Genomic DNA, 12,500 nt, shown 5'->3' on the forward strand with positions numbered 1-12,500 from the left:
GCATATATATATATATATATATATATATATATATATATATATATATATATATATATAATATATATATATATATGTGTGTATATGTATATGTATATGTATATATATAATATATAATATATACATATATATACATATAGATATATAATATATATATATATATATATATATATATATATATATATATATATATATATATAATATATGATGGATATGAATATGGATATATATGTGGATATATATGTTAACACACACACACACACACACATATATATATATATATATAATATATATATATATATAATATAATATATATATATATACATATATATAATATATATATATATATATATAATATATAATATATATAATATATATATATATATATATATATATATAATATTATATATATATATATATATATATATATATAATATGTATACACATATATATACATATGCGTATATATGTATATATATATATATATATATATATATATATATATATATATATATTTATGTATGTATGTATGTATATATATACATATATACTATATATACATATATATATATATATATATAAATACATATTTATATATATACACACACAAATATATATATATATATATATATAATATATATATATATATATATATATATCTATGTATATATATATATACATATACATATGTATATTATATACATACATACATACATACATACATACATACATATATAGATACACACATACATACATATATACATATATACATATATACATATATATATATATATATATATATATATATATATATATATATATATATATATTGTCCATCTAAACCCTACTACCTTTATTCAGCTACCTTTTTGTTTTATTTATGCATCACTCTGCTCGCAGGTTTTGGTACCACATGTTCTCGCTGGCCACGGCAATCGGGGGAGAGATCTTCTACTCCATCTTCTTCTGCTTCTGGGCCTGGAACGTGGACGGGGCTGTGCTGCGCAGGGTCATTGTCATATGGATGATCACCATGTATATCGGTAAGTGTGGGGGTGGAGAGGGAGGGAGGGAGGGAGGGGGAAGGGGAAGGGGAGGGGGAGGGAGAGAGGGAGGGAGGAAGGAAGGTAGGAGGGAGAGAGGGAGGGAGGGAAAGAAAGGGAGAGGAAGAGAGAAATTTACGTAGATTTCATCTTTCAAAAAGGGAATAAAATGAAAAAGCAATTATGAATAAGAAGAAATGATAATAAATGAAAAAAACAAACTTTCTCTTGGTTTAATCATTTTAATGTTATATTTTCCCACCGGGGTTTATTTCCTGGAGGTTAGTAAAGTATCAGCAGATCTAGTTTTGTAGGTGTCTAGCTTGGGGGAAAAAATATCATGGTAGAGATCAGCTCAGAGAGCTAGAAATCTGACGAGAGCTAAAAGGTATATCCTGCAAATAACCCCAACAGCATCATATTTTAGCCTATATCATGTGCCAGGTGTGATAAATCATATTGTGGTGAAACAGGGTGTGAATTCTACGCCTGGATCAAGAGACAGAGAGGAGGCGTTAGTCACCACTGAACTGCTGACGCCATGGGGGTACATGTAGATGAAGCAGGAGACATACTTGATTAGATGTGAGGGAAAATATTTCAGTGAGGTTTTGATAGGTAGAAACAATGATTATGAAAGCCTCATACGTTGGAATGAAGGAGAATTTGAGCTCTGTGTTTGGCATTTTGAAATTCTCGACGGTGATTATGTAGCTAACATATGTTATGCAACTTGGCAGCACCGAATCACATGATGCAGACGTAATATCAAAATGTCTCTTAACATTATCTAGCATTGTGGCTTCATTTACTTTCATTCACACTTACTGCCTTTGTCACAGTGAACTCAGTTCAAAAGATCTACAGTTGACAGCTGTTTAAAGATCAATCTTTTTTGGTATTTTTCCTGTACAAATTTTATATACTGCGTCATCGCAGCGCTCGCGTCAAATCCGAGGATGCGCATACTGCGTCATGGCTGAGTTCTGGTGGAATTGAGTTTTCTTTCTTCCGGATACTGTACGAGATCTTTCAGAATAGAGGTCGGATATGATACGATATATTACTTGACTTTCATTATTAATAATTTATTACATAAGAGTGGGATTTGCTTATACCAGGGGAGGCATTGATGGGCCCTGCTAGCAATCATTTTATTATTTATTTATGGAACATTATGTAAAAATATAAAACATATTATGATTAGTTTACCATACTATTTCAATCGTTTTCTTTGGTTATCTGAGTCAGGCCTCCCACCAAGGTCACTCTTTCCATCTTCCTCCCAACCCATGTAAATAACTTGTCACATGCATATGGGGGAAGAGGTTTACTATGCATATTTGATATATAACACATGATGATTATGTTGAGGTTTTGGCTATAAACTTATAGAGGTTTTGGCTTAAAAATTGTCATAATCAGTAGCGACGTTTAAAATTTGGCGCGCGCCGGCAGCTCGGATACGGTGCGAGGAGCGTTTTCTACTGCCCGGAGTGAAGGGGTTAATCTAATTTGATTACTAGTTTAACCCATTTACAACATGGCTTATATGTTTGTAATACCGCTCCCATCAGCTAGATAATGAACACGCGCAGTGATTAACCCAATGACGATGGTTTGTCACACCCGTGTGACACACCGTCGTGCCTGATGATGAGGCAACAAACCAGTGTGATGTCCCCGAGGCTATATTACTTAGGCCTGGCCTTAGCAGGTTGCCAGTTCTTGCCGGGCTCATTGGGATTGGGTTAAGCTTGAGGTCTCTCCCAGCACGATGCTGTACTGCGCCTACATAAGCCCACTTTAATAGGGGGATAAATAGTGCTTTTTGTATTCGCTTACATTATTTTCACAAGTGAATAAAAATGTGTCTGTACACATCCTATGATCATGTGCATATGTGATGATGTTAAACATACATTTTGAGGGAGAGATCTTGACATTCTAGGGTGTCACCTGGGGAGAGCAAAATATTATGCTGAAGTGACAATGTGTCAAGCAGCGTGAATGGGTTGATATAATTTTAATTTAATTTTGATTAGTAATTTACTCATGCAGCGCTGCATGAGGCAGTTGGCAGTGTTGAATGCAGTGCAGAGTGTCCACACTACTTGTTACTATTCTATAAATGCGAATATTGCTCCTTGTTCACTCTATAGGTGCCATCCCATAGAGTGTAGTGCATGACCTGATCTTTACCCTCTGTGCCATGATAGGCATTTAGCTGTATGAAATTAGAATGGTTATGATGTGTGCAGTGTGTTTGAAGAAGCCAGCCTGCAACACTAGAATCAACACCACCACTAACATGTTGGCGCAACATGAGGCTCAGTGTGGACAGGCCCTTACGGACTTGGGTTCATTATTATGCATATAATGCATTAAACTGTTGCTGTTGTTGTTTTTCTGTCTCTTTTTCTACCACACATTAATACCAGTTCAGCTGAGTGCCCTCTAGTGAACAATAGAAACAAAGACCCAACTTTAACCCATTCGCGCCGGTTGACGTGCTGACACGTGGTCGAAAAAAGCCCCGGACCCGGGTGACGTCCTGGCACGTGCTACATTTTCGGCCCGCGCGCCGGGAGGCCAGTAGCGACGTGCTGAAACGTCCGCATTAGAATGATAGATTATTCTTCGTACAATTCGATTTTCATACTTGATTTGTCTTAGCTACTTTAGTTTATCCTTCTAAATAGTAGAAAATGGGATATAACGTAATATGAATGACGTCTCAGGTACATACGTAATCTTGATTACGGCATGGTGATTTCTGTTTCTGATTTGTTGAATATGATGATCTGAGTCGAAAGGCTATCGTAAAATCAATTGTAATTGGCCGAGGAATAAAAAAAAAAAAAAAAAATTATATAACATCTTTTTGTTGCCCCACTAAAAGAAAATGACACTTGAAAAAACATTGCTGTTACTTGCATTCACTTGTATGCACATGTATGGTTGTTCATATTCTCTTTCTTTTCGTTTAGGAAGAAAAAAAAAATTGAAAAAAAAAACTATGTTTGTTACCTCACTAGAAGAATGCTTCCACTTCCCATTGGTATTACAACATAGGAGTAAAGAATATGGAAAAAGTTCAATAGAATAACACTAAAAAAACAGTGCTATAACATCTTTTTCGACTGATATACATCCTCTGAACATAGCACTACTTTCTACACATGATTACACTTTAGACGCAATCACGCAAACCATAAGGATAGGGTGGGTGAAAAACGCTCTGCGAGCGTCAGAGCGACCGCGCGCAGCGGGAAAACACCCCGGCACGAACGGTTGCGCGCTTGAAATCTTCCCGGCGTTATCGGGAGTAGGCGAAATTCCGCCCCGGCGTGAATGGGTTAAGTAACACAGAAGATATCCCTTCCCCTTTCCATCCCGCAGGACAAGCGCTCAAGGACATCCTGAAGGTCCCCCGGCCTGCCTGCCCCCCCGTGGTAAGACTGGACCCCAAATGGGCTCTGGAGTACGGCCTCCCCTCCACGCATGCCATGGTGGGTGCGGCCATGCCCTTCTCCATTCTCATCCTCACGCTCAACAGATACCAGGTGAGGGCTGTGGAGGGCATTAGTCTGTGTGTGCGTGTGCGTGTGCGTGTGCGTGTGCGTGTGTGTGTGTGTGTGTGTGTGTGTGTGTGTGTGTGTGTATGTGTGTGTGTGTTTTCACATGTTATTTTGTCTTATCTGAGTTCCCAAGACAAAGCATCTGATCTCTCTCTCTCTCCTCTTGGCAGCTGGACTGGGGTTGGGGCCTCGCCATCGCCACGACCTGGTGCCTTCTAGTGTGCCTCTCCCGGCTCTATCTCGGCATGCACAGTGTGTTGGTAGGTCTGGTTGTTTATTTCCAGTGACAAATTTTACTTTTTTACTCATTGATTTTCCTGTTGTTTTTTATTTGTCTGACATGGTTGTGTATTTAGAAAAATTTGGATTAAACCTCACATCTGTTTTCTAAAGGATTTTCTTTCTGTAAAGCATATATTTGTGATTTTACATGTGGTATGAAACTCTTTCATACATAATATTTTTATTATTTTTGTAACTAAAGCATAGTCCTCAATATATATTATATTAACCCATTGCGGATGTGGGATATATTTGCTTGCCCAGTCTTCATGATGGGTTTTATTTCAGAGTGAGGCAGTTTCACGCAACATACCTTGAATTTTCCCTCTCTCTTTCAGTCACTCATAGGAAATACTAGAGCCATTCTTGTGTTTTAATTTTTATTTTATTGTATTGAGAGACTTCTATGTGTCATATGACAGGCTCTATCAATGCTGCATTTGACTAAAATTATAGTATAGGATCCATATCAGCTCATTATTTTCTTTATTCCCAGTGTGATAGAACTATTGCGGTTTTATGGTAATTTAAAAAGCAACTTGATTTTTTTTGTATTCATGCACTATCATGAACAAATACAAAAAATATAACCATCCACAATGAAGATGACATGAAGAGATAGGTGAGAGGAAGGAAACCTGTGCTTATGACTGTGAGTGCCACAGGCCAAGGCAGCCCTACTGGCACAGGGGCACATTTTAGATACTGGGCATGGTTTGAGTCACCTTCCTCTTCTCATTCTACCTGCGCTGCCTTCATCACCGGTACTTCAGAGAAAGTGGTCGGCAACTTGCTATATGCCATAGCTCGTAAAGATAGTGCTTGCTAGAGAGCGTGGATGGGTGCCATTCAAGGCTCTCTCTCCTGCTGGTGCTAGAAGAAGGTGGTGCCATCTAGGTTTTGGATGTTTGGTGAAACCCATTTTACTTAACCCGTTAATGACGGGTGACTAGATATCACGTCTAGTGGTTTTTGGGCCAGACGCTGGGGACAAGTTATTTTGTCCAGGCCGGCGCGCTGCGGGCGCACAAAGCTCACTCGCGGCCAGTGTGGCCGAGAATCCCGACGTGTTAGGCCTATGTGTTCGAATGTCCCGGCATTTCAGCCATTTAAAGCCGAAATAGTCCCGTCGGGAACGGGTTAATATTATCGCGATTATAGCAATTAGGACTGCAGTTGTCATTATCACTCACTCATTACTCATAGCACAATAGAATAACACTGTGATCCAAAATCCCCCAACTTCATGTACACTTGACATGGTGATCAGGCCAAAGTTCCTGCATCATATATATCATGACACCTGTCCGCATTGGATTTAAACTTAACCCTATGACGACGGTGTATCACACCCGTGTGACACAGCTAAATTCCCGATGCCGGGGCATCATGCCAGTGTGACGTTTCCAATGCAATATTGCAATGGCCCGGCGTAGGGGTTTTCACTTATCGCCGTGCCCGTCGGGAAAGGGTTAAGATATTCTTCTTGTATGTATGGATTTTTTTTTCAGACAATTTGGTAGAACATCTTGACTAGTAAATAAAATTAACTATATTTTCTCTCTCTCTCTCTCTTCTCTCTTTTCTCTCTTTTCTCTCTCTCTCTCTCTCTCTCTTTTTTTTTCTTCCTCTGTGACCCATTCATGCCAGGGCTTATATTTGCCTGCCTGCCTCCCCGTGGTAAGACTGGACCTAATGCTGCTCCCGTCGGCAAGATAACAAACGGTCGCAGTGACTAAGTACAAGATCTGTCCCAGCTTGATACCGCAGTGCGGCTCTGTGGTTCAGCAGGGGGATAATCGGAGGTTTTTGTATTTGTTTATATTATTTTCACAAGTGAATAAAATTGTGAGACTATACTAATGGAACTCCTATGACTATATACAAACGTAAGGATGTAAAACGTATGTTTTGAGGGAGAGATCATGACTTGCTAGGATGTCATCTGGCGGGAGGAAAATATTCACAATATCACACCACCCGGCGCCAATGGGCGAACTTTAAAGCTTGATTTATAAATTAACATTGAATACTGTTTTACACTTGCTTCTCACTAGTTCAGCTTAAAAAAAAGAAAATTCTGAAGATACCCCCCATAAAGAAAAGAAAAGTGTGGAAATATTTACGGAGGTATTGGTTATTTTCAATTGTAATTATTTTCATTGCTTGAAAACATTTTATTTTTTTTTTTTTTTTTTTTCTTCAGTGCTTACATATACTTTTGACCGGAAGAAGTTCTGAAGATTTTATAAAAACACTAGATTGTTTTTATATCTTACAATGTAATTTTTATTATTATTCACAGAATATAAAGACTACCATGAAAGTTACTCAATGGTCATCCTTTGTAATATTAACCCACACAGGACGGGTGGTACAGCATGTGTACCGCGCATTCAAAAGCCCAGTTGCCGGGCGGCACAGTATTGTGCCAGCCATTCAATTGATTTAGGCCTAATAATTCGAACGCCCCGGCATTTGGACATTCAAGGCTAGAATTCCCCCGTCGGGGATGGGTTAAGCTTTGTGTCATTATTCTGATGATTAACCCATTCCCGCCGGCACTGTTCTGTCTTTGCATGGCTGCAATGCCGGGGCTCTCGATGCATAGGCCTAAATCAATTATACGATTGATGGCGCATGCCGGCACCCGGCGCTATGCATATTACATAATCGCCGTCTGTGGACGGCGGCCAGCGGTATCGAGTTAATACAGTTGCTGTTTATTACAATGTGTCCAAAATTACATCTTTCTTTGGCAGATTTATTATTCATATTGTTTTTTATTCTCTTGTTGAATGTTGCCAGTTCCTCTTTTGGTCAGTATTTTATGGGAGAAAATTGAAGAGCAGTTTAATTGACATTGTATTGACATTCTTGGATCTCTTGGAGAAGTGTTCTAGCATTGAGAAGCACACGCTTGTTCTGAGAGTTCACTATTGTCCTCCTCACTCTGATTTGAAGATGGAAAATTTTTATTGTTTTTACTAAATCCACTAGGAAAAGGGTTAGAAAACTAAGGAAAAGGCAACTACTGGTGGTAAATCTTGTACTATTGGTAAAGAAAGAAAGAAAGAAAAAAAAGTACCAATACTTTTGTCTGTTGTTTCTGTTCAGTCTGCAAGTTGTATCTTTAAGACGAGTGCCGTTAAAGGTGCCTCTTATGGTTTTGGAATCGTTTTCCAAGTGGGAACAGTGATCGGTACTCTTCTTCAGGTCTATAAGTGGAAGACATTTTAAAATTCTCAAAGCTGTGTCGTAGACAAAGAATTGTAAGAGAATGCAAGAAACAATGGTGATAGTAATAGTAGTAGTATGGTGCAGGAATGGTGAAGATAGATAATTTGATAAAAATAGAAACTTGCCATCATTGACTTGAATGCCAATAAGAAAATGATAATTTGGCACATGGTGATGATTAGTGTTATATAAAAATCAGAATAATAGATATAAAGAAAAAGGTATTTGTAATCAGTTAGTCATTACTCTTATTTCATTTTGAAAAATATCCTGTATAAACATATTGGAAAAGTGATATTTTACTGGCAAATGGTGAATAATTATAGAGCTTGAAGATAAACGCAACAAATTAGTGAGATAGATGGTTGTATGAATCTAGACTGATTAGAAATGAAGGAGTAAGTTAAGGATAAGGCATCAAATGACAGAAAAAGGGCATCTAAATGAGGATATATGAATACACATGAAAATGCATATCGATGCAGTTGTTAAAGAGTCACTGAATAAAGAGCAGAGTGCCGAAGCCAATCCCCGCCTTTGCTTTGCAGGACGTGCTGTGCGGCCTGGTGCTGGTGACTGGCCTGCTGGTGCTCATCCTGCCGTGGGTGGATGTCCTGGATCACCTGGCCCTCACGCACCCTGCCTCGCCCCTCCTCACCATCACGCTCACCATCGCCATGGTGGTCTGCTACCCTGCCACGGACCGCTGGACTCCCGCTCGGTAGGTGACCTGGGTCTGGCGCAGGGGGGCTCCTGCAGGGGGAGGAGGGGGAGGGTGTGTGTGTGTGAGAGTGTATGTGTGCGTGCGTGCGTGCGTGTGTGTGTGTGTGTGTGTGTGTGTGTGTGTGTGTGTGTGTGTGTGTGTGTGTGTGTGTGTGTGTGTGTGTGTGTGTGTGTGTGTGTGTGTGTATGTGTGTGTGTGTGTGTGTGTGTGTGTGTGTGTGTGTGTGTGTGTGTGTGTGTGTGTGTGTGTGTGTGTGTGTGTGTGTGTGTGTGTGTGTGTGTGTGCATGTTTGTGCGTCTGTGTTTGTACACAAAGGAAACGTATAAATGAAGCCATGCAACTAATCATATACCTCATGTGACCTGTGCAATTTTATGAGAGACCAACTGCTTTAACAAACAAGTTTCAATCATGCTGATCATTGCACTTCAATGGAAGTATAGCCAACGTACATTAACATCGACCCCTAACCAACAACAGCGGAGACACGACTGTCATAGTGGGCGTTGGGTGCGGCTCCCTGCTCGGCTCGTGGCTCAACTACCAGCTGGGTATTACGCGTGAGCCCACCCTGCCCCCACCCTACACCGTCATCTGGCCCACCCTCAACATGGCCGGCCTCTCCCTCCTGCGCACCATCCTGGGCCTGGTGGTCATCGTGGCGGTCAAGGCCATATTCAAGGCACTCTCCTTCGCCACCATCTGTGCGCTGCTGCAGGTGAGGACTCCTGAAGGAGGGAGAATGATTGGAAGGGAAGGGGAAGGGAGAATGATTGGAAGGGAAGGGGAAGGGAGAATGATTGGAAGGGAAGGGGAAGGGAGATTGATTGGAAGGGAAGGGGAAGGGAGAATGATTGGAAGGGAAGGGGAGGGGAAGTGAGAATGAGGGTGGAAGGGTGAGGATGAAGTAGAAGGGAATAAGGGGACGAGGATGAGGGGAGGGGGAAGGGAGAATGAAGAGGGAGGATGAGGTGGAGGGAAAGGGGTGAGAATGAGGGGTTGGAGGAGAGGTGGAAGAGAAGGGGAGGGTAGGGGGAATGAGGGTGTAAGGGTCAGGATGAGGTGCAGTGAGAAAGGGGATGATGATGAGGGGTAGAAGGAGAGGGGGAAGGGAGAATGAAGATGGAGACAAAGGGGGAAGGGAAGGGGAGGAGGGAGACTTCAGCATATGGTCTATATATATAGTTCTTGCAGCAACATAATATCTAACCTATACAATCCATAGTTTACTGACTCTATGTTTATTGTGATGTTTTTCTGTTTACTTAATATCTGTTATGAATCAGAAATAATGAACAGACTTTGAAAATGATGTACTTGACTTTGGTTGGCTGTGATGCATGTTTAACATTTTTTATATTCTCCCCTAAAGTGCTAACACCTTCAATTATTTATATTCAGATGTTCCCAGTCTTTTACAATATTATGTAAAGAACCAGCCAAATAAAAAGTTGTGAACTATAAACGTAAATAAATAGAAGGTGACCCGAACATTGTAAATGAACCAATTGGCTCCTTGGCTTCGGATGAGGGGTGTGGCTTTTGTACCAACTGAACATGGGTTTGACTATAGCAGGTACCGTCATTAACCCAGTCACAACGGGGGCATTCCAGCCTTGCATGTTACAATGCTGGGGCTCTCGAACGCATAGGCCTAAATCAGTTAAATAAACGACACCGTGTGGCGTCACCCAGCGAACGGGCCTTGAATGCGCTGTACCGTAGTGTACCACCCATCCAGAGAGGGTTAATTTTCCCCCTATTCCCAAAGATGGAATGAGGTAAATTTCTGATAGATTTTTATCTTAAGTAATGGAAACCAAACAGAAGAAAGATTTTGTCTCCTGATAAGAACTCTTCTCTCATGAGTGATTGAGATAAATATTAATAAAGTTATTAGAATTTGCATTTTGAGAGTTTCAAAACTGCTGTTCAGTTTACATACAATTTGAGAATTTCAAAACTGCTGTTCAATTTACATACATTTTGAGAATTTCAAAACTGCTGTTCAGTTTACATACATTTTCAAGAATTCAGATATGCTGTTCAATTACAATACATTTTGAGAGTTTCAAAACTGCTGTTCAGTTTACATACATTTTGAGAATTTCAAAACTGCTGTTCAATTTACATACACTTTCAAGAATTTCAAAACTGCTGTTCAGTTTACATACATTTTCAAGAATTTCAAAACTGCTGTTCAATTTACATACATTTTGAGAATTTCAAAACTGCTGTTCAATTTACATACATTTTGAGAGTTTCAAAACTGCTGTTCAGTTTACATACAATTTGAGAATTTCAAAACTGCTGTTCAATTTACATACATTTTGAGAATTTCAAAACTGCTGTTCAGTTTACATACAATTTGAGAATTTCAAAACTGCTGTTCAGTTTACATACAATTTGAGAATTTCAAAACTGCTGTTCAATTTACATACATTTTAAGAATTTCAAAACTGCTGTTCGGTTTACATACAATTTGAGAATTTCAAAGCTGCTGTTCAATTTACATACATTTTAAGGATTTCAAAACTGCTGTTCAATTTACATACATTTTGAGTATTTCAAAACTGCTGTTCAGTTTACATACAATTTGAGAATTTCAAAACTGCTGTTCAGTTTACATACAATTTGAGAATTTCAAAACTGCTGTTCAATTTACATACATTTTGAGAGTTTCAAAACTGCTGTTCAGTTTACATACAATTTGAGAATTTCAAAACTGCTGTTCAATTTACATACATTTTGAGAATTTCAAAACTGCTGTTCAGTTTACATACAATTTGAGAATTTCAAAACTGCTGTTCAGTTTACATACAATTTGAGAATTTCAAAACTGCTGTTCAATTTACATACATTTTAAGAATTTCAAAACTGCTGTTCAATTTACATACATTTTAAGAATTTCAAAACTGCTGTTCAATTTACATACATTTTAAGGATTTCAAAACTGCTGTTCAATTTACATACATTTTGAGTATTTCAAAACTGCTGTTCAGTTTACATACAATTTGAGAATTTCAAAACTGCTGTTCAATTTACATACATTTTGAGAATTTCAAAACTGCTGTTCAGTTTACATACAATTTGAGAATTTCAAAACTGCTGTTCAGTTTACATACAATTTGAGAATTTCAAAACTGCTGCTCAATTTACATACATTTTGAGAATTTCAAAACTGCTGTTCAGTTTACATACAATTTGAGAATTTCAAAACTGCTGTTCAATTTACATACATTTTAAGAATTTCAAAACTGCTGTTCAATTTACATACATTTTAAGGATTTCAAAACTGCTGTTCAATTTACATACATTTTGAGTATTTCAAAACTGCTGTTCAGTTTACATACATTTTGAGAATTTCAAAACTGCTGTTCAATTTACATACACTTTTGAGAGTTTCAAAACTGCTGTTCAGTTTACATACAATTTGAGAATTTCAAAACTGCTGTTCAATTTACATACATTTTGAGAATTTCAAAACTGCTGTTCAGTTTACATACAATTTGAGAATTTCAAAACTGCTGTTCAGTTTACATACATTTTGAGAATTTCAAAACTGCTGTTCAGTTTACATACATTTTGAGAGTTTCAAAACTGCTGTTCAGTTTACATACAATTTGAGAATTT

General features: G+C 38.5%; 1 protein-coding gene across 1 annotated transcript in view; it reads left to right on the forward strand.

Moving 5' to 3' along the window:
• The window catches only part of LOC122257416 (sphingosine-1-phosphate phosphatase 2), a gene marked incomplete in the record, with an annotated part of 44,576 nt that overhangs the window by 14,351 nt on the left and 17,725 nt on the right, over window positions 1-12,500 (forward strand). Inside the window, 5 exon segments of the mRNA XM_086534202.1 lie at window positions 898-1,040; window positions 4,443-4,606; window positions 4,792-4,881; window positions 8,692-8,864; window positions 9,348-9,585. Of these exon segments, the coding sequence (XP_086390328.1) occupies window positions 898-1,040; window positions 4,443-4,606; window positions 4,792-4,881; window positions 8,692-8,864; window positions 9,348-9,585 (808 nt within the window).

This window comes from Penaeus japonicus, unplaced genomic scaffold (genome assembly GCF_977035675.1).
Source record: "Penaeus japonicus unplaced genomic scaffold, GWHDUDI00000001_assembly GWHDUDI00000040, whole genome shotgun sequence".
In the NCBI taxonomy this organism is placed as follows: Eukaryota; Metazoa; Arthropoda; class Malacostraca; order Decapoda; family Penaeidae; genus Penaeus; species Penaeus japonicus.